A 23,159-nucleotide genomic window follows, 5' to 3' on the forward strand; every position below is an offset into this window, starting at 1 on the left:
ACCCTGCGTCTAGACTCTAGAGGGCTGCGGGGGGCCAGGAAGCTGGGTCTGGCAGGTGCTGGGAAAGTCTGACACCCCAGGCTTCTCATTCGGTGCTAGCCTTCTCGGCCCATTCCTCCACTCCAGCATTTGGCATGCACTCTGCGGCAGGAGGTAAGCTAGGGGCCTGGGGCTATGACCATGAGCAAGTCACACAGGCATAGCTCTCAGGAAGTTCACGCATCCGAGAGGGGACAGGTAGGTGAGGGAGGCGGCCAAGGCTGTGGACAGGGCCGTGATCTCCCCTAACCTGAGGAAGGCCGGGCAGTCAGGGGAGGTTTGCCGGGGAAGGTGTGGTCTCGGCAGAGACCTGAAGCCTGCAGAGGCCCTGGCTAGGGGAAGCCCAAAGCGGAAGCATGTCTAAAGCCTGGGGTCCCTGAAAACACGTCGGGAGTGGGGGGCCTGTGGCTGGAGCCAAGGGACCTGGAGGGAGACCAGGAGCCGGTGGCTGGAGAAGCTGGCAGGGGTCAGGTCATGCAAGGCCTGGGCAGCCACACAAAGAACTCTGGATTCTATCCTGAAGGCAAGGGCTCTGAGCAGGGTAGGGACAGGCCCAGACTTGTGTTTCAGAAAGAGGACTCCGTTGTGTACAGAATACGTCGCAAGAGGAAGAGGCGGGAACAAACACGGCTGTGAAGGCTTGGTGCTGAAGGTGGTCAGCACAGTGCACATCGGAACAACTGGGGACCCAGCCTTTGGCTTCCTATCCCGGGTCTCACAAGTAGGATCCTCTCTCCTTCTGGAGAAACGTGAGGCCAGGAGAGCAAGTGACCTGTCCTCCCCTACACACTCACCTGCTTAATTCTGGGCCGCTGGCTTCCGTCTGCTTGCTTCTCTCGGGCTCAGAAAGGGAGAAGGAGCCTGACAGCTGATCTTAAGGTATCAAACGGCAGAAGCAAGAAGATTTCAGAAATGGCTCAGAGGAGAGAGAGAGAGAGAAGAGAAAAGGGAAAGAGGGGGGAGAGGGGAGGGCCCCAGGCGCCTAGCATACCTCCTGCCACCGAGTGCATCCCTCATGCTTGCCCTTTGGGGATACAAATGCAGTCTTAACAGTAATTTACTTGTGGCCAGGACTCCACAGTTTACGACCCTTTCAATCACCAACCCTTTTTGGAGGCTCCCAACAACACCCCCGGGAAAGGGGCACTCCCATTTCAGAGAGCAGGAAAGCGAGGCCCGGGGGCCTGCGCGCACTTGATGCAAGGTCGCGGAGAGAGCTGGAAACTGCGGAGGCGAGGAATTCATTCCACAGCTCTTTGCCGCTATTGATCCCTGAGCCCACGGGGACTGTAATTAATTAAAATGTCTCTCCTCAGCACTGAAGACAGAGTGCTGGAGAATTCAATGAAAAACGATCTGCCCGGCACGGAAGTGTTTCATCTGCGAGTCCTGGGAGGGCTCCCCAGCGAGAGAGGGACCTCCGAGTGCGGAGGGAGAAGCCCCAAGCCCGACAGGGGAACGTCCTCCCTGGCTGAGAGAAGCCCACCAAGGAGGCGGACCCTGTGAGCTGAGGCCCTTCTCTGCTCTGGGGAAGCAGGAGGGTCCAATGGAGCAGGAGGGGAGCAGGAGGGTGCAGGCTGGGGTGGGGAAGGGCGCAGGCAGGAAAAGCGGGGACAAATCACACAGGATGCTTCCGTTTTTTTTTCTACCCCCATCCACAACATTTCTATCCAGGGCAAATCAGGTGAGTTACTAGTAAACTTTATAGCTTCCTTGTAGAAAGGGAATCAGTCCCCAATCGCCACTATCACAAACACATTTTGAGCCCTTACAAAATGCCAGGCACAAGCCCCGCCTGAACCTTTAGCGTAAGTCTATGAAGTGGGTAACTTTTAACTCCACGTTACAGGTGGGAAAACCGAGACTCAAAAAGGTTAAGCATCTTTCTTAAGAGTCACACAACGATGACCAACAGCGGAGCCAGGATTCAAATCCAGGCCTTTCTGACTGCTGGGCCTGTGTCCTGCTTAAGGAGGGTGTGCTGTTTGAGAGAGAAATCCCCTCACCAAGTTTGGATGGTGGGGGAAACAGGAGTGCTCTGACTGTGTATGCGGGAAGTTGCGTTAATTTTATTTCATTTAGAAGGCAAGCTGGAACTCCCCATCTCCTTTCCTACCCAATTTCTTGGGATGAGAAAGGAGGGAACAGATATACCAGCAGAGAGGGCTGGGGCGCTAACCGGTTAAGGAGCAGACACAACACCTCCACAGCAAAGAGGCAGCAAGCAGAACCTCCCATTCTCAAAGCACTGAAGTGTCTATACCAACCACCATGGCCGCCTTTTGGCAGAAAACATGGTGATATCCTATTTGTTCATAAGGGACGCCTGACCTGCTAGAGTTCATAGAACGTGCAGATCTGGGGCTCCATCAGCATCACTGGGATAGAGAGCAGGGCTTTAGCCTGAAGCCACTGTAGTTCACAAAAGCAGGGAAGGATAGGAGTGGAGGCAGTGAGGTCTGCCAGACCGACAGAGGGACAGGGTGGGGGGTGGGGACAACAAATCCAGTGAGAGAAAGAAGAGGAAGGAAAAGGGTGTTGCTGGGCCTCAAGGCGGCCTAAGGGTAATCTATGTACCATCTTAGGTGCTCCATGGCTGCTGGAGTGATTTTTATGGGCCAACTGCCCAACACGCCTCTGAGCACATGGGAAAGAAATTGGACGGCAGGTAAGATATGGTCTTATTATTAAAGCATGACGACCTGAGGTTGGGCAGCGGCAAGAACTTCTCACTCGTGATGACGGGAGAGGAACATTTTTTTTTTTTTCTTTCATGGATCAACAACATCTAGCAGGGAAAATCTGCTAGGAAAAAGAACATGCAAATATCAATGTAAATTCCCAGTAAATAAACCATCTAATGCAAATACCAGGCTGTTATCCAATCTACCTGGAACATGGTTTAACCAGGAAGCAATGACAGACTAGAAGCAGGTCCCAAGCTAGCTGCTCTAAGGAATGCCACCTTTCTGTTCTTTGGAAGGCTGCAAGGTGTTCAGTGAGTAAAGTCCACACCCCAGAGAGTTGCATTTTATTATTATCAATTTAAAACTTTCAAATTAATAGTATTCTTTAAGCTAATCATTGAGGACAATAAGGTTATTGTGATCAACAAATAATGTGACCTCAGGAATTAAAGACAATAGAGCTTGCAGCTTTACATCTGCTTCAAAGAACAAGCTCTCTGTTTTGCCTTAGTTGCCCAATGTTGAGAAGACCTTTCTGATGTAATGGATAGTATTTATATTGGATAAATAAGTGCGTGCATTTCTTTTTAACACCGGCCTGCCCTACAACCTCAGGATCCTCTTCAATTAAACAGACGCTGGAAGCATAAGCTGGTGGCCTTCAACATGTAAACATGTGGGATAGAACAGCGGTTGCCAACCTTTCGGACCTCACGGACCACCAGTTGTCCGCGGGACCACCAGTTGGTGACAGCTGGTACAGAACACACAGAAGTGGTTTTCTAAGTTTTTTTTTCTTCTTCTTATTATTATTACAGCTTTAAGAAGGGTTAACAGCATTTGAAACAATGTTGACAGAATCCCTGAGGCAGCCACTTGAACCTCCACAGACAGTCTGTGAAGTGCTGGCTGGGATGGTCTGGAGGCCCCCAGGCCGGCCACACCTCCTTGCCACTGCATCTTGAACAGAAAGGAATGAAAAGCCCCATGGGGAAAGCAGGCCTGAAGCAAATGGGCTTCCTACCTGTTCCCCGTCTCCCCCTGAAACTGAGGAGGGGAAGGAGAGAAAGGAATAATTCCTGCCTCCGACAGCACCTTCTCAGATAAATCCGTATACACCTAGAGCTGGAAAAACCAGCAGCCGGAAAAGAGAAAGGTATTCAGATGCCCAGAGCTAAGAGGGCCCTGCCAGGTCCTCCTCTTGCTCCAGGGGTGCAGCCCGAGTCCTGCAACTCAGTAGTTTCTGGTACAGAAATTACTGTTAAGACTGCATTTGTACCCCCTGCACAAGCAATGTAAATGCTCTGGAGAGCAGCTGCCATACCTGCAGCAGTAACGTGTACCGACGGCAGATCTGCACAGTGCATGCTATGGCACGCTTATTCATGTCCAATCATGACGCTATTGTTTTGCTGTCTATCTTAGGGAAAAGAAAAATCACTGGTCTCTCCTATATCTAGAAGAACCGAAGGGCTGGGATGATGAGGAGAAAGAAGAAAAGGGAGAGGTGGTGACCTCTTCGTTCCTGGAGCTATTCAAGGCTAGACTAGACTACGTTTGAAGGCTGCTGCAGAGAGGATTCCTCCACACGGCGAGACATTGGATGAATGATTCCTACAGTTCCCTTCCAACTCAAACCCTGTTTCTAAAAATAAAAGCAATCCTTTAAAAAAATTTTTTCTAACCACACAAATTACACATGTATGCAATCGTATCTCAGTACCAACAGTAGTAAAATGACATTTACAAGGCATATTTCCCACACGTGTTTTCTCAGATAATCATCCCTGCAACACGGCTATTACTGTCCTTATTCCTGTTATAGAGGTGGGACGGGGGCTCTGAGTTTAAGAAATTGCTCTGAGGTCAGATTAGCTGGAGAGCAGAAATCAGACAGTGCCAGGTTTCTCTCTGACATTTTTCTCCTTCTCCTCCTCCTCCTCCTCCTCCTCCTCCTCCTCCTCCTCCTCCTCCTCCTCTTCCTCCTCCTCCTCCTCCTTCTCTTCCTCCTCCTCCTCCTCTTCTTCCCTCACCTTCTTCCCTTTTTGTCTTCTGGTAACCACAGTTTAACAATGGGAAAATGGAGGGAACATACTGAAAAGGAGCCTCCTAGACAGGTACCTGACTGAATCCCCTCCCATCTCTTTGTACCACCAGATGAATCATGGAGAACCTACTCATAACCTCAGTGGGTAATGAATATACTAAGATCTGCAATCATTTTTTTAAAGATAGGTTCATGCACATCCAAATTAAAAAAAAAAAAAAGTACCCTTTTTAAGTTTAAACAAGGAAGTGCTTTAAAGTGAAGAAATGTAAGGAGGAAGATCCCTTCCACCACCATCACCACCACCACCACCACCACCACGCCGCCCCCCCCCCCCCCCCCCGCCCTTCCCACCGCCTGCAGAGTAGGTTCTGTTATTCCCCAGAGTGTGACTGAGTGCACTCAGCCTCTGAGATCACAGTGAATGAAACATGCGGACGAATTCCACTACGAAACGGCACAGAAGACAAATGTCGATTCGTTAAAAAAAAGGCAACAATGATTAATTCTAAAAGAGATGTCCTCCAAATTGGTTATTAGGTTTGAATTTTCAAACACAGAACCACCTGGTTCTTAATTTTGTTTGGAGGCTGCTCTGATCCTCAGAATTCAGATCAAAACTGATTTCTCTCCAAAATGTTTTAGCAAAGAGGGTGTGGGTGGCCGTGGGTCGGGAGGAGTGATTCCCATCAGCCTTTCTATGTTCCAATTGCTTAAAAAGCCACAGTTTCTCAGAGAGTTGGGAGGGAAAGAAGAGACCCATAAGCCGAGGGCCAGAGTTTTATCGTTTTCAAAACACACCCTCTCCATCTTCTTTCTTCTTTGTAATGGAGGACCCTGAAGGAGGGGTGCTGCCAAGCCCCTTTTGTAAAAGAGGTCCTTGGCCCCAGAAGTGTTAATAATTGGCTGAAGGACACACGACACAGGTTTGCATCCCGGCTGATATTCCCTCTCCTGTTCCTTTCTCCTCAAAAGGGAAAGCACTTCCAAAGAGAGTTGCCAACTCAAGTTCTGCTTCCTAAATTCCAGCTCAGCCACCATCTGGGCTTCTCTCATCTCAGATCATTATAACAAACTAATGCAAAGAACCTGAGGACAGCCCAGCTGTGTGTTGGACTCAGCGCCGGTAACAAACAGCGGTAGTAGCGAATGCTTGGCACAGTCTGGCACTGGCCTGAGGACACCGAACACTTTCACATGTGTTTCAGAGATGGGGAAACTGAGGCACCGAGCTGTTAAAGTCGCTTGCTTGTTTAAGGCTCTAAAGTGCTAACGTAGAAAAGCTGGGATTTAAACCTCCAGGGGCCTGTGGCTTGAATCCCTTTGCCACCACTTACTGGCTGTGTGAGCCTGCGTAAGTTACTTAATTTCTCTCAGCCTTACTTTTGCGATCTGTGAAATGGGGATAATAATAATAACGGCGACCCACAAGGCAGTCCAAAGCAATAGACAAGATAACGTAAGTGAAGCACCTGGCATCAGGACTACCCACTATACAAGTCCAAGGGATACTGTTCACAAATGGAGATGTGCTATAAGGCAGTCCTGCTTGGCACAGAGCCCGTCACGGTGAAAATGCTAAATGCTAGCATCAGGATTCACCATCATGTAGGACAGTGCCAATACAGGGTCAATAACCTGCTCTGAACGGCTCTCCTTGGATGTCCATCCTGACTTAGTTTTCCAGGGGCTCTCTCAGTTCTTAGGACAAATTTGGGGGCATGTCCTGCTTCCCCAAGCAGATGTAAACTGGGATCCCTTGAACCACCTGCAGTGCCAGGCACACAGGAGGCCCTCGGGCACTGTGGTGGTTTTGAAACGTCAAGTTCTTTCACACTTTTCCCTTCAAGAGGTGTCCATTGCCGAAACTGGTTTGGCTCAGTGGATAGAGCATCGGTCTTCGGATTGAGGGGTCCCAGGTTCGATTCCGGTCAAGGTCATGTACATTGGTTGTGGGCACATCCCCAGTGCGGGGGTGTACAGGAGGCAGCTGGTTGATGTTTCTCTCTCATCAATGTTTCTAACTCTCTATCCCTCTCCCTTTCTCTCTGTAAATATATATATATATATATATATATATATACATACATACACATGACAAATGTTGGAGGTCAGATAAGGAATGTGGCTTCTGGTCTGCTCTCTCTCAGACCGCTTCCTTTGGGAAAAACTAACAGCCATGCGATAGGGACACTCAGCTTCCTGTAGAAAGATCCAGGCAGTGAGGGACAGAGGCCCGGAGGCCCTCAGGCCAACAGCCACGTGAGTGAGCATCTTGGAAACGGATCTCCCGCCCAGTTAAGACATCAGGTGACTGCAGCCCTGGCCAAGATCTTGATTGCGATCCCGTGGGAGACCAGGAGCCAGAACCACCCAGCTAATTCCGAATTCCTGAGCCAGCCTGACCCACAGAAACTGTGAGGTAATCAATGTGTGTTGTGATAAGCTTCCGAATTTTGAGATAACTGTTATACAGCAAAATACATAACCACGAGAGGAACCACATGGGAATTTCTGAGCAAGCAGACAACAGGGAAGCCGTAGTTTTGGGGTGGAAGGGGCAATCCTCATACCTGGATGACAGCATCCCTCCTATTAAGTTAAAAGAGAAATCAGATGGAAGTCTGGAGGTGGACGAGCTTCATGCAGTCAGGCTTTGGCTCAGAAATCACATAGGAAAAAAGAGGGAGAAGTGGAGAGGAGGACACCCATGCTAAGGAAGGCTGGCTGAGCAGCTCAGCACTCCCCTCCCGAGGAAGATCCCCTACTGGGGATCAAGCCTGCGACCCTGGGCATGTGCCCTGGCTGGGAATTGAACCCGTGACCTCCTGGTTCATAGGTCCATGCTCAACCACTGGGCCACGCCAGTCGGGGCCCCACATTCTTTAGATCATATTTAGAGTTCCCTTTACTTTGCAACAGCCAGACCTTCATTACTCCAATCTCCTGTCATAATTAATAATTCTTTACAACAAATGTTCCATGTTCATGGGTGGTTCCTCTTTCCCAATTGCATCCTACAATGCACCTCACACAGAGGGCTGAGGCTAAGGGATTCTGGACCTGACATGACAACAGAGTCTATGAACCATTCCTTATGGGCCCGGCACTGTCCCAGGTGCTGTGTGTGTACAAACTAATTTAATCCTGATAATATCCTATGGTACTATTGCCATGCCCATTGTATTTAATTTATTTTTGAATTTTCATAAGAGTTTATTTGAGCCAAACTAAAGACCATGGAGGAAGATCTCAAGTGCTCCTAGCATGGCCATTTTGAAGCAGAGGAAATGGGGAGACAGAGATTCGGGAACTTTCCCAATAGCTAGTCAAGGGCAGCACTGGGACTCTGACCCAGGCAAACCTGTGGCCCTATGACCCTAGGGGTGAGGTGGGGAGGGGGTGAGGAGAGAGGTGGCAGCAGGGACATCAGCTTGAGGGCTACTGTGCAGCCTCTCTCTGCTCTCGGGCCCACTCCTCTGACTGCCCACATTTGGCTGCCCTCCAACTATCTGCCCAGTGGTCCAGCTGGTCCTCAAGGGCAGAGGCCATGTCCTTTCCGGCCAGGCAAGTGCTTAGCAGAGAGCCAGCCTGGGCACATTCAGCATTCAGTCAAAAGCTGCAGCTGAATGACACACTGAATGAAGCAGAACCTCAGGCACAAATGCCAGCTAAACGATGGGCTGAGCCTCCTAGTCACACCCTGTGCTGGGCGTGCTCTGGCCCCCAAGCTCTGTCCTGGGAGCTCCTGTCTCACCTGGCCTCGCGTGAAGACAGCTGACAGTGGTGACACAATGACCTGCTGGGTCTCTTCCAACTCCTGACCTCCAGAACCCTTCAGAAAGTAAACCTGGTCATGTGACCTCTCTGCCCAGCCGGTCTCTGGGAACCGCAAGTGAAGTTCAGCCCATGGACCTGGCCCCACCAGAGTGCTTGCGTCTCCCAGGCCCACTCCTGACATTACTTTTTAGGAGCCAGCAGCACTGAACTTGGGAGACCCTGCACACACCATGCTGTTTTGCCCACTCTGGGCTTGGAACTGTGCTCCCACCATGCCCCCAGCCCTTTCCCGGCCTGGCTGAACCAGCCCACTCACCTTCAAAGCTTGAGGTCAGGATTCCCCCCTCAGACGGCCTTTCCTGCTCCACCTGCCCTGCCCGTCTGGTCAACTGACTCTTCAAGTGCTCACACAGTGGGATCCCTGCAGCTACGAGAGGGTCCCTGTCCGGTGTGTGGAGCGCTGGGCAGAGGTAAAGGCTGAGAACTGCAGGGCAGTCACAGCTCCATCAGGACCAGCTGCATGACCTTGGGCGGGACATTTCCTCTCCCTGGTGCTTAGTGCCCCCCTGTATAAAATGGGGATATTTACAGTGTGCTGTGAAGACTAAGAACAGTGATGTATGTAAACCACCTGACACTGTGACTGGCCAAAGCAACCTGCATAGAAGTTACTAGTATGGGTGTCTGAAGCTCAGCATTGTTGGGTGGCCTCACAATAGGCTTAGTGGATTCATGAATGGATTCATCCTTTCTCTCTCAAGGCCCACAGTCTACAAACTGGTCCCCTGGCCTCCAGTGGAGGACTCCTGCATTGCCATATCCACTTCTCTGAGGCATTTGTCCGACCAGGTCCTCTCTGCAAAACTACTGATGACGTCCCAATGTCCTGAAGTCCAGTCTGCCGCACCCCCTGTGCTCCGGACCCCACCTCCCACAGTTCCTCTCTAAGAGACATCTGAAGGTTCAGTGACTGGCTTACTCCCTGTTCCAGGGACAGGGTCTCTCCTTTCTGCCACCTGAGAGGCCCCGGTCCTGGGATGAACCCTTTTGTAGATTCCTAACCTTTCTCAGGGCCACTTTCAGAAGTCCATCCGACCTCAACCAGTGCAATCTCCTCCTCTTCACGCCCACAGCACCTGGCTGGCTCCTGCAGTAGAAGGATGCTTTGCCTTATGCACCAGGTCACCATGAACTTGTCCCCTTGTAGCCAGGAGCTCTCTAAAGGCAGCAGTTGCTTTCTGTACCTACCACACAGCAGCCCCCCCAATCAATTACATTGGGACACAGGATAAAAATAGTGGAAATCATTGCAGTTGGAACTCAGAAAAAGAAAGATAACACAGTTAAGTAAAGACAGTACCATGTGTTTACTCATTGGTGCTCAAGGTTATTAGCCAAGTTAAAAGAGAGAGAGAGAGAGAGAGAGAGAGAGAGAGAGAGAGAGAGAGAGAGAAGTTGATCTCTTAATAAGGAGAGTGGCTTTATAAAGAATGCATATGTGCAGGATAATATGCTAATCCTCCATAGGAGGAGAGGATTTTCCCCATGAATTAAAAAGGAATCGAAGTCCCTAGAAGAGATTAAGACAATTATCCTGCCTTTGCAAAGTGTTTTATCCACTCCGCCCAAACACAACATAGAACTGCACGCATGTACCCACACAAAACAATGTGACGAGAAAATGGAAGATTTCCTGGGGCTACCTAAAAACGTACCACAAACCAGGAGGCTTAAGACAACTGAAATGTACGGTCTCACAGTTCTGGGAGCTGCAAAGTGGAAATCAAGGTGTTGGCAGGGCCACGCTCCCTCCAAAGCCTCGCCCAGCTGCCCCAGGCCTTCCCTGGCTTATGCCCACCTCTGCCCAAGTCTTCCCAAGGCCGTCTTCCTTCTCTGTGTCTCTCCTCTTACAAGGACCCTACTGAGTCACATAAGATTAAGGGCCCACCCTGCATGGCCTGATCTTACCTAAATACATCTGCAATGACCCTATTTCCAAAGGTCACCTTCTGAGGTACTGGGGGTTAGGACCTCAATGTATCTTTTGGGGGGACATGATTCAATCCATTCGTTGATTTAATGGGCGATGTGGTTCTGGGAGAAGGACTGGCCCAAGGTCACACGGCAACTCAAGGTGGTTCTTCCACCCGGAAGGGATGACAACTGGCCCAGCGAGCTGCAGCTTGCTAAATCCAGCCTGCTGCCTGTTTTTGCGAAGCTCTGTTGGAACACAGCATGCTCATTCATGTATGTACTGTCTCTGGCTGCTTTCACACTGTAATGACAGAGCTGAGTGGTCACAGCAGAGCCAACATAGTCCACAAGACCTAAAATATCCCCTGGGCTAAAAGAACAGATGAACCACACTGGCCACGTTTGGAGATAGACCTTCTAGAAAACAGAGGAAGCTTAGGCCCAGGTGGCAGTCCTATGGGGTTCCTTCTCTCCGGCTGGCACCTCATCTCAGGGGCTGTCTGGATGAGAAGGCTCCTTCCACATTACCTCCTTTGAGCCATGGTTGGCAAACTGCGGCTCGCGAGCCAAATGTGGCTCTTTGGTCCCTTGAGAGTGGCTCTTCCACAAAATACCACGGCCTGGGTGAGTCTATTTTGAACAAGCGGCATTACAAGAAGTTTAAGTTTTAAAAAATTGGCTCTCAAAAGAAATTTCAATCGTTGTACTGTTGATATTTGGCTCTGTTGACTAATGAGTTTGCCGACCACTGGCCTAGAGAGATGGCAAAACACAGCACTCTATCCTCCATACCACTAGTGTTGTACAAACTACACTCTGTAAGCATTTTCAAGGGACAGAAATTAATCCTAACTGGAAAGATCAGAGGATACTTTCTGGGAAAGGATAGATTTGAGAGGAGCCTAAAAGATGTGCAGTGGGAACTGAAGAAATCCTCTAAGTCACCCTGAGCCGTAACATATTACCTAGCACTCTGCTGAACTAAAGGGAGTGAGCTCTCCATTGCTGGAGGTGTTCAAGCTAATGATGGCTGACCATTCGGGAGGGCCGAGGTTGGGGAGATGGGACAAGAAGAAAGACTGACCCCTTGGAATTGTGGGTTCCACAGTGGTAGTGGCTTCCTTAGTCTCATCTGTCATCGCATTTGCATCAGGAGTAGAGGGAGAGACAGAGAGACATACAGAGACAAGGAGAGGAGAGGGTTGAGAATAGGAGAAGAGTGAAAGAGGCACACTCACCCAAAGTCAAGAGAGGCCACAGAAACCACGGAGGGAGAAAACCCATACCAGGCTTTTTCCCCTCCTAAAAGCTACAGAGAGGAAAAAAAAGAGAGCAAAAGCCTGACAATTAGAGTTAAAACTAATCAAATGTCCCTTTAATACCTCTGGCTTGGCACCTAGCAGCCTTCTTATGTGCCCCATTGTTGCTTGGCAGGGCCCTTGGCCTGCCTCACAGCAGACAGCAATACCTGACAATGGCCCAAATGCGTGCGTGTGTGTGTGTGTGTGTGTGTGTGTGTATGTGTGTGTGCGCGCGCGCGCGTGTATGTGTGTCTGTCTGAGGTGGGTGGGGGCCGGGGGGGGGGGGACAGGAAGAGTTATCTGTACTCCGCTGTATGCCAGGAAGGAACCATTCCCACTTTAGGGGAGAGGAAACGGAGGCCAGGGGAGGGTAAGTGGCTTGCCACAGCATGGCGGTGAGGAACACCAGTGTAGGAAGGCGTTTCCGTCCCACCGCGTACCTGTTTCCTCTGTATTCCCGGAAGCTGTGGGAAGCTTCCTGAGCCTCACTTTAACCACAAGCAAAAGTGAGCACTTGCCTCCTGAGGCTAGAACTCTAATGAAGTTAGACGGGCACAGTGCGTGGCGTGCAGCACCTGCTCAGTAGGTTAGCGGACTGTGGAGCAGGGACTCAGAGAGAGAGCCCAGCTCTCAGCCAGGACTGGCTGCCACACCGACAGTGCCAGTGCCCACCGCCACACCAGCAGCCACCTAGAGCCTCTAAGGCAGGGGTCCTCAAACTTTTTAAAGTAGGGGCCAGATCACGGTCCCTGAGAGAGCTGGAGGGCCGGACTATATGAACTACTAATCCCTACTATAACACCTTGGCTGCGCTCACTGCCCAAAAAACCTGGCGGGCAGGATCAGACTCTCCTGGGGGCTGCATGTGGCCCGCAGGCCGTAGTTTGAAGACCCCTGCTAAGGGAAGGTTCCTGAAGGGGGTGGAGCTGCAGCCACTCCTGTCCTGGCAAAGCTGGCTGGGTTCGGCTGAACTGCCTCAGCCAGTGATCTCTGGGGGCCCCAAATGGCTCTCACATGGGCTCTTTCTCTCTTTTCCAAAAAATGCCCTTAACTTCCCTCCCACAGGGAACTCTGAAAGTGCCACTTCTGCAGGGAAAGCCATCTTTCTTCTCGTTTCACAGACTCCTAGCCCCCGCCCCATCTCTCTCCCCAATAGGAATGCACATTCTGGGGTTCCCTGACGTGCCAGGAAGCACGAGGCCGAAAACCAAGTGGACCCTGTACGCACTCCATTTCCAACAAGCCTACGGCAGCCCCTGGCGCGGCGGGAGCGAACTTGACTCAGACACCGACAGACTCAGAGGAGCAAGGGAAGGGATTGTGGCGCTCAGATAGAGCAGGAACAGCTGACATAAACTGAAGTGAGTCTGTTCAAGAGCCTGTGGTTTACATATTTATATTTCCAAGGAACCATCTTCTCCTTTTTCTTTTCCTGGAAAGTACATTAGGCTGACGGCACGATCAGCCTCCACTGAACTGGCTCTGGGAACATTCCTATCACTTCTGCTCTCTGAACCTTGTTTTTCATAATCTCTAAAGCGGGGGCCATATGCCCCACCCCGCCTCCTCCATGATACACAGAGAACACAGTGGGCAGAGGTTATGAAGCCGGGCTCCCGAACCCAAATGTCTCCGGAGGCCAAGCTGGTTGTGCAGAGGGTACAGAACCCGGGTCTGGGGACACAAAGCCCGATGGGACCATGGCCACCCGGACAGCTGGCCTGTCCAGAGGGGGCAGCCGCTACCCAAACCCGACTCCTTTGTGTGAGACTGGAACCGGGGGCCCTGGTGCCAGACTTTTCCATTTCCACCCCGAAAGTCAGAAATGAGAATTTTTTAAAAACGTGAACCTTTCTGATGTTTAGGTACCGATAACTTCTTAACATTTAAAAATAAAGACACCCAACCATCCCTGGGCCAGCACTAGGTGAGCCATAAAAAACACGCCCGCCAGTTTACAACCTCCATTAAAGTACACACGAGGGTTTTACATAATGCAAAGGTCAAATAAAAGAAGTCCTCTGAAGGAGACAGCCATTAGGGTTTATTATCAATAAAATAACCCGAGAATCCAAACCACAGCCCCTGGTGCCCCAAGAATAGAAACACCACCTCTTTACTCAAGTCAGGTGCCAGATTTAGAAATTGGTTATTTCACAAATAGATGTACACACACACACACACACATTTTAACTGTCAGCAGCTGACTCTGATCAATACTCAGGAGGAAACATGCAAAAAATAACAGTTTTCAGTTGAGCACATACAATGTGCTTTAGCAGCAGGCAGTAATTTTCACACACACTCCCCCGGCAGCTGTTTCCAACCTATTCCCTGGAAGAAGCCACCTCCCTCCAGCCCTCACGGGCCCCCTCAGCCCCGCAGTCCGCCCCTTGGAGGGCTCACCTTCGCCACCTACAGGGGAGACCCGCACAAACACACAACCTTGTTAACTGGTGTTGCGGGAGGCGCGTGGGCCTGCTGCAATCTGCCCGGGCGCTGCCGTCTGCACACGCAACGAAGGGAAGAGCTTTCCAGAGCCCAGGCTTATGGGGCCCTGGGCGACAACCTCCCACCATGGCCTCATGTCCAGGGGGGAGATGGGGGGAGCTCACCCAGGTCCCAGGCCCAGGGGGCGGGGAGGCAGCAGAAAGGAGCCCGGGGCTGTGTGCTCCACCTACAGGAGGCGCTGGGGTCAGAATCCTGTTGCCATCACTGTCCGGCTGCGGTGACGTCACGGAACTCCTCTGCACCTCAGCTTTCTCATCTTTAATGAAATTCCACCCTCTCCGTGGCACGGTGGAGCAGCGGTCACTGTGCTCATTTTAGGAGGAGGCTGTGGCTCCAGGGAGTGGGGGTAGCGGGGGAGCAGAGCTAGGCCTGGTTCCTGATCCCACACTCTCTCCGGCTCAAGGGAGAGGCTCCTAGGATCTCCACAATGCCACCCCTTCCCAAGAGGCCCCAAGTTTAGTACCACTGCTCTCCCCGCACAGGCACCTCCTTCTTGCCTCCGAAGCAGGATGGCAGAGCACCCATCCTGGGAGGGCAACAGACCACGGACATCAGAGGAAAACAGCTGGAGGGTCTCGGAGAGTCCCGGCGGCCCACTGCAGAGGGATTTTCCAAGTGCACTGCCTATCCCAGATCTAAGATCCAAGATCTAAGTTCTAAGATCCGGACTCCGAGACGCTTGCACCTAGTATTGTGCCACTGACAGGCTCCCCACGGCTCCCCTGGGAGTGCTGGTTGGCAACTCCAGGAACAGAAGCTCAAAGGCAGGTCCCCAAGTGCTCCTGGGGAAAGCAAAGTGGGCCCCTGGAGAAGGCGAGGTCTGTCTGTCTGCCTCTGGGGGGTGCTGGCAAGTTGGGGATGTGGGCAGAGAGAAGAGAGCTTCCTGATGGGCTCTCAATAGCATTTGTTAAATACAAGGTTCCTTGACACCCACCCCCGCTTGGGCGTGGACTCCCCAGGGATTCTGAAGCGCCATGCAGTTCCAGAAGAACCATTCCTCAGGCTAAGCTGCCTGCACTGGGCCAGCAGTTACTGAGCACCAACCCTCTTCACTCGCTTGTTTCTTCCGTCATCATCAAATGTTGGGGGCAAACAAGAGTGGGTGACCAAGGTGGAGGTTAGCTCCTGCCTTCAGGAGCAGCCGGTCTGAGCAGATTAAAAACGATTCCTTCACTGCAAGGTACATTTCCATGAGGGGTTCTGCTCTGAGACCCCGACTCACCCTTGCTACCCCAGGTTGCCCAGCAGGGGTGAGCCAGGTTCAGGAGGGAGGTTACAGGGAAGAAGTGGGCCAGAGGCAAGGGAGCCGTGTGTGTGGAGTCCCAGAGGCACGTGGAACACACCATCAGGTGAGGGAAGGGAGAAGCAGAAAGCAACACCAGGCTGTGCCGTCCCGAAGGCCTCTGACAGAAGCAGGCCAATGAGAAAATCAAAGCCTGGGGGATCTGAGACTGTGAGAAACCCGAGGGCTGGCTCGACCCGTGCATGCCTCCTGGAGGCGGCGAAGAATACTTCCTCGAAGGAAGCCGGGGATCTGGGTCCTCTCCCAGGGTAGGAAGCAGCTATGTCTCTTGCCCCCAACCACCCCAATAATTGCCTCGGGTCTCAAAGGATCAGGGAGGGAGACACAAAGAGCTGCCTGTGCATGCACAGCTTCCTCCCACCCCCCCGTTACGAGAGACTGCCTGGCCCTGGTCCACTTCTGAACTGTTGAACCAACCACCTGTGCTGGGATTGCCGACCTTCCAATGACCCCAGGGGCATCCTTCCCTCCCTCGGCCACAGGCACGACACACTGCCTCGCAGGGTCTCAGTCTAGGAGGACCGGCTCCTTCGTTTGCTCCTACCTGTGAACTACTGCGACTCTCTGACAAGCTGCACAGATAAAGGGCCTATTCATCCACTGCCTAGCCGAAGAAGTGCCACGTAAATGGTAGCTGCTATTATGATTAACAGTATCATGCTCAGCATCATCGTCCTTAGCATCATTTTATGATGTGGCTTTTATCACCAAACTACTAAAGAAAATCCAGCATTTGAAACTCAGACGTCTCTCAAAGTCGAAGGGAAGGAAACCAATGGGCCCGCTTTCCCCTCTGTCTTCTTCTATCTGTACTCAGCAGAGGGCACCAAACAGGAACCATCCGAAGATAAGAGAGAAGAGAGACACATGGAGAGAAAGCCACACACTCATAAATACACACCCACCCACCCCAGCAAGCGGAATTGTTTAGCTTCCTCTAGCTTCCAAAGTATGAACACGCCGCCTCCTCCAGCTAAGAGGGCCAGGCAGAAAAAAAGAGTCAGAGCTGAAGAGACAGAAGTTCTTTTTCAGCTTAAGGGAAATTTTCAATGAACTGGCTTTTCATGGGCGTGCGAAGGGGCGGGGCAGCTCTCAGGACGCCTGTGAGGGGGGAGGAGGGCAGCAGCAGAACTCATACTTAAGATGAAATAAAGGCGGCTTTCAGCTGCTCCTCGGCTCAGCCCTCTACTCCAGCTGGCCATCCCCAGGAGGAAATTGAGGCCCACAGAGTTAAGGCTTACAGCCAAGGGTGGGGCAGAATGAGAATCAGACCTCCAGACTGCAGGTTCAGGGATCAAAACCGAGTCCAGGATGGCCAAGGGGTTTTATCTCGAGGACCACACGTCTGATCCCTCAACTGCCTGGGATCCTGTGTCAGCAGGATTCTGAAGGGGACATTCCCCAGATTTCATTTCCCCTCCTCCACACCCGATTTTCCCCAACTGCTCTTCCTAAGACTAGGGTGCCCTGACATGACCAGCGGTTCTAGAGTGGGTTAGGTCTATCAGCATCCACTGTGAATGGTTCAGAGAGCCCATAGATCCAAATTGGGCCAATAATACATAAGGAGATCTTGCTAAGGCTTATAGGCAAGAAGTCTCCTCTTTTCTACAGAAGCTTTCAGAAGTCACAGACTCTTCCCTCTGGGATCTGGGTGTGGATATGAGATGGGAAAGAGTTGCAACCATTTTTTGCTACCATGGGGGCTCAGTCTAGGACGTGAACCTCTGGGTCACACCATACCTGAAGTCGATTGCAATTACAGGAGCTAGCTAATAAATTCCCTGACCCACGTCAGCCTACGTGGCTTAATTCATTCTGTAACCTGCAACTGACAGAGAATCTGAGGTGGCACTGGAACTGGGATTAGTCCATCTACCACGGACAGCAGCGATGGTGTCACCTGGGATGCTACATGCGATGCGTCCCTTTCACTCCTCTAGTTCCCCTGCTGGATCCCTTTGCCATCTTAAAATTTAACCCGTTTTACTTGCTTTAAAACGCTAAACATCTGTGAAGAGAAAATGTAAAAGCCAGGTAAGTTCCAGCAGAGAGCTGGTCTCAGTAAGCGCTGGCCTCCCAAACTGGGAGTGATACTCTCGGCTCATGAAGAAAATAACGGTGGAGAAGGATCAAATATTAGCATGTGGAGGGGGAGCATTCATGGTCAAACAGAGTGAGAACTTCGGAGAGAAGAACTCAGTTCTGATCTGCATGCCTCTCTGTGAATTGATTTCCCCTCTCCTGGGCCTCAGTTTCTGAATCTACAAAATGAGCCCCCTTCCTGCTGATACACGTAACTGAGCAAACACATTCTGTCTTACAAGTGGCACGCCTTTTGCTATGTGCTAGAAGAAGATGTGGTTTCTACTTTAAGACATTTCTGGGGGATGGGGGAGTGGGCAGGAGGCCACTGGAACTCAGGCACATATAAGCTACCTCCTCACCCCACTTCACTGGGCGTGAGGACAGTGGTTTTCAGAGAAGCAGGACTCATATTTCCATCTTCCTGGGAGCAGAGCCTTATCCATCAGCTCTTCTTTTCCTGGCTCTGTCTGACACAAAGATGGAATGCAGAGGGTCAGATACATTCAGAATGAAACAACCCACTGCTAACACCCATGAGCATTTAGCTGTCACGGGACATATGTCTGGCTGCCAGTTTGCCTCCAGGAGTTTTTCAGTGATGAGATCCTGATGCCACCTCTGTGGAAGAGCTGGCTGTGCACAAGGTGCAATTAGCCAGCTAGATGGTTATCTTTCAAACAGGCCTTTGTGCTTTCATTCATTCCTGCCCATTAGTTTTTATCCTGTCATTGGAGCCAACAGATTAAAAACTGAACATCTTGAGACTACGGCCTGAGAGAAGGCATTGGGGTTTGAACATATCTCTGAGCGGTGGCCTCCTCGCCAGTTAGATTCGAAAGCTTGTTTAAACACACGGCTACTATCCAGGCCTTTCCAGTACATGCTTCCAAACAAACCCACAGAACTCCAGGATGCTAGAGTTGGAAAAGTCCTCACCAGTATCTAACCCCTACATCGCATTTGAGTTTCAACATACCGTTGACGCCGTTTGAGTAGCAGTGTTGACAAACAGTCTGAGGCCAAGTCTGGGTTTAATGGGAAAGAGATTGCTTAGCAATGTCTGCCCTGGCCAGGGGAGGGGAAGCTCCATTATACACACAATTACCTCTTCCCTTCTGAATCTAAGCTCTTACCTCACAGATGAGGAATCCAAGGCCCAGAGAGGTTAAACCACTTTTCTAAGGTCACACAGTAAGTTTAAGGAAGGAGAGAGAACTAGAGCCCAGGCTTCTGTTCCAAGGCCTTCCTCAGCTGGGCTCCTAGGGAGATTGCAAGCCCAGGGTAAGAGAAAGCAGGTGGGGAGCAAGATTTGCTCAGGTAAATCAACAAGCCTTTCCCCGTGGCATCAGGCTTCAGCTGGGCACACAGGCAGGGAAGGGATCAGCCATCTACAGGATCCCAGCCCCTCTGTGGAAAATTAAGGAAATCATTCCATGGCTACCTTTCTATGGCATTTAACTTTCCGATTGCTAAGGCTCTGCCACCAGGAAGACTAACAGAGGGGGGAGAGGTATTGATTTCTGGATGTTCTAGGAATAAAGTTCACAATGAAAAATAAAGACACAGTGAGTAAAAACTCCTGACTCTTGAAACTTTAAGTCACTGGTATTCCATTAACCCACCAATTTCTATTCCATGGTCGCTCTTTATCCAAGTAAGTCATTTCTCGCAGGAGATTACGGCTCAGAAATGGGGAGGAACTGCATCGCATTTCCCAGTATGGGTTTTTCATGGCCAGTTCCCAAATCCGGGATACGTAACAGACTGGAGAATCAAACCGAGATGTGAAGCAGATGGAGGCTAGGAATGAGAGGGAACCCCCAAATTAAAATGGAGATGGTTTCAAGACTGGCTTTTCTTGCTTGGTTTTGCAGCTTTCAAGGCAGCCAGCTGAGCTGTCTGACCAGATGGATTTGGAAATCCTAAGAGCATCCTATGTCCTTTATAAATCAGCTGCCCTACCCAGCACCTCTGGAGCCAGTGTGACAGTTGTATAGACTTAAGCTCCAGCAGATGATAAATGCTCTTAATTTAAAACTCTGTATCCTTCAATCCAGTGGAGAAATCAAGGAGTGAAAGGACCGCTCCAACAGTGCATTTGTTACTCTCACAGAAACTTCTCTCAAACCCACAAGGAATATATTTTTCATTTGGATAAAGTCCTGTCAGACTTCCCCTCCGGAGCCTCTGCAGTTACTTCTACCGGAAAGATCAACGAGGTGCTCTGGGATCAGGCTCAACAATTACAGGAGTGACAGGCTGAGCTCAGAACTGGTCAACCCTATCAAAAAGAAGGAAGAGAAGCTCTGTGTGCTCAAGATGCCGGATCTTCCAGACAGCAGCCTGGCGTGCTCCGCACACACCCCGGTACTCGGGGATGAGGGGCAGAGCGCCGTCACTGTGAGGAGTCAGCCTCTTCCTTCAAGGCCAGCTGACATTCAGACACAGGACCGGGGGCCAAGCCCGGCCCTGTGCATCTGCAGGAGAGAGGAACAAACAGGGGACTGTGTGGGAATTTGGCAGCGTGCTCCTGACAGGCAGAGGATGAGTGCAGAATCCTATAGCATCTACAAGAGCTTGTCATTGGGGAAACAGCTCCATTCGGCTGCTCCCAGGGAGCCTAGCCATTTCTTTTAAAGCAAGGATAATCAGTTGGTACCCCCTACCACCACCACCACACCCCATTCACCACTTCCTCCTCCTCCTCCTGCTCTTCATGATACTGCAGAGCAAAAGAAATGAGCAAGAACGAGACCTTCCCAGATGTGTGCTTGTCTGACCATTTCCGTTAAGGGCTCTGAGCAGCGCCCAGCTGTTGCTTCCCTCTCTCTCGCTGCCTTATTCCATCAATTCCCTGTTGCACAAGTGAGTAATTTACTTTGAAAGTTCAGGCCAAACTGGCAGTTAACCTTAACCTTCTCTCTACACATCTGGGTCTATAGAAAATGAGAATCGGGATGTCTGGCATCCACAGCAAATGAAATACGAGGGCTTTCTCCAGGCAGAGGCAGAATGTTATGAGCTATTTTAGAAACGGTCAGAGCTATTCCAAAGGAGAGTTTGCACTTGAGCAGGGCACTCTCCTCTCCTATGACCTGGGGTAAGTCCAGGATGGTGCCCCCACAGCTAGGGATGCTACAAGGGGCTCCTGCCACTGGAAAAAAAAAAAAAAGGTGGTCAATGTACTCCTCATTGATTTATGGATGACATTACAGAATGGTGGAGCTAGACCAATAACCACATTTTACGTAAGGAGAAAGGGAGGCTCGGAGAAGGACCTGAGAGGTGATCAAGGACATACACAGCAAGTTCATGGCAGGGCAGAGGACAGAACCCTGACCTCCTAACCCTGACCCAGGATGGGAACAGAAGAAAGAATTCATGGAGCAAACACCCGCAGGAATACAGAATTTAAAGGATGGGTGTCTAAGCTGGCTGCCAGGGTTTCTGCCAGGGATTTAGGAAAGGAGTTAGGGCCCTGAGTGTCCAAACAGTAAGCTCTACCAGAAAGATCAGCCAGGCCTGTAGGATGGTTTACAACAATTACAGAGCGACAGGCTACACTCAGAATTGGCCGGTTCTGTCACAAGGAGCCCTGCTCAAGATGCCACACTCACTCCCCACACGGCAGCTTGATAGCGGGAAGGGAAAGGGAAACCATCAGCTTCAAAAGTCAGCTTCTTCACTCGCCCTGCCAACAATCAGTCAAACCTGACCCTGCTGCACAAATTATCCGCTTCCCACGGAACAAGGAAATCCCTTCACAAACCTGAAACATCCCACTGGGTGAAACATTTGTCCAGCGTGCATTCGCTCACTGTCAGCTACTGGGTCAGGGGCTGGAAGGCTAGGAGCCAACTGACAGAGCATCTGCTCTCAGTCTAGAAGTATGTGTGAACACAGCACACACCCATGCATACACACACACACACACACACACACTCGCATCCATGGGTGAGTTCAGAGGAGGCAGAAACAAATTAAAATCCTAGTCTATGCTGCAAGAAACAGCACACCTAATTAGCCTGAACAAGTTCAGAGGGGTCATGGTACTCTGAGAAGGGACAAGGAAAGCATGTAATATTCCATCTTCTGGGCACTGGGCACAAATAGACTCAGGGAAATTTGGGGGATCTCTTATCAGAGCTCCCACTTCTAGACCCTCAGAAGGAAAAAAAAAAAAAAAAAAAAAAAAAGCAGGAGCTCAGTTCCCTAGGGCCTGCAGCTCCGAGGGGAGCATGATCTTTGCATACTCCAAGGAGCCCACAGGATCTGGGAGGATGAGCAAATAGGGAGAGGGGGGAGGCCCATCTTTTAACAGATGGCAACACAGGAAAGGGGCTGACCCAAGTAGGGAACACGGGGATCAGCAGGTGGGGGGAAATTAGAAAAGACCTGGACACCATCTAGAAGCACCGGGATCTCCAAGAGTTACCCTGGGATGCGGCATGCTGACAGGATCCTCCAAAAGAGAGATGCTGGAAGGGGTGAGAGGTACCCACACATGGGCAGAAAGAAGGACGGGAACCTATGGTAAGAAACAGACGTCCAGACCGAGCTTCAGGATTCCTGGTTTCCAGTTCTGGTTCTGCCTGTGACGGGCGTGGGGTCCTGGACCAGTCCCTGTCTTTTCTCCGAACCTCAATTTCCCATCCAAAAAAAAAATTTTTTTTTTTAATGGAAAGAACAGAAGTGTCTCCGGCGCTGACTCTGAGAAGGCAAGGGGAAGGAACCGAAAGCTAGAAGCAAATTAGGGGAGCAAGTGTCCCCAACCCCCAAACATCTGGAGGACTCACCTGTCCGGCCGCTGGGGCCACCGCAGCCCCAGATCCCCCAGGGGTGCTGTCGGGCTGCCGTTCGCGGTACAGCGCCCAGAGCCCCACGTTGGGCAGAAGGACCAGGGCCGCCAGCACCAGCGCCACCGCCTGCAGAAGCCGCTTCTCCTTCCGCCTCATCGGGGCCGGTCAGCCCCGCCGCGTCCCGCCGGCCCCGCCGCGCGGCCCCCCGCTCCGAGCGTCAGCCCGCCCGCCCGCCCGGCGGCAGCAGCTCGGCGAGCACAACCGGCCGCGGCGCCGGCCCCGCTCCAACTCCGCGGCACTTCCGCTGCTCGCCAGCCGGGGAGCCGGGCGCGGCCACCGCGCCGCCGCCGAGGGGGGGTGTCCGCCGCCGGCCCCGCCGGCCCCGAGCCCCGGCCACCCGCTCGCCCCGCGCCGCCCTCCGATAGATCGGCTGCAGAGCGTCTTGTTCCGTAGCACAAAACCTTCTTGTGGCTCTTCCTGGCCCGCCCGGGCGCCGCGGGGTCCGAAAGTACACCGCTCCCCCCTCTGGGCCACGATGGCGCGGTCCGCTCCGCGGCGGCCCCCCCGCCCGCAGGAGCTTTGCTAAAGTCCCGGAGTTGGGGAGTTGGGCGCTAACTGGTGCGGGGAGGC

The 23,159-nt window shown here is 51.6% G+C and overlaps 1 protein-coding gene across 2 annotated transcripts in view; it reads right to left on the reverse strand.

Annotated features, from left to right (window-relative positions):
- Nucleotides 1-22,817, reverse strand: part of GALNT10 (polypeptide N-acetylgalactosaminyltransferase 10) — a 189,766-nt gene extending 166,949 nt beyond the window's left edge. For both annotated transcript variants that reach the window (XM_084885455.1, XM_084885454.1), the window contains exon 1: nucleotides 22,527-22,817. In XM_084885455.1, the coding sequence (XP_084741581.1) occupies nucleotides 22,527-22,685 (159 nt within the window). In that variant the 5' untranslated portion in view covers nucleotides 22,686-22,817. The remainder of the gene's footprint in view (nucleotides 1-22,526) is intronic.
- Between the last annotated feature and the right edge of the window lie 342 nt (nucleotides 22,818-23,159).

The sequence above is a fragment of the Pipistrellus hanaki genome, assembly GCF_964339955.1.
Source record: "Pipistrellus hanaki genome assembly, chromosome: 5".
Taxonomy (NCBI): Eukaryota; Metazoa; Chordata; class Mammalia; order Chiroptera; family Vespertilionidae; genus Pipistrellus; species Pipistrellus hanaki.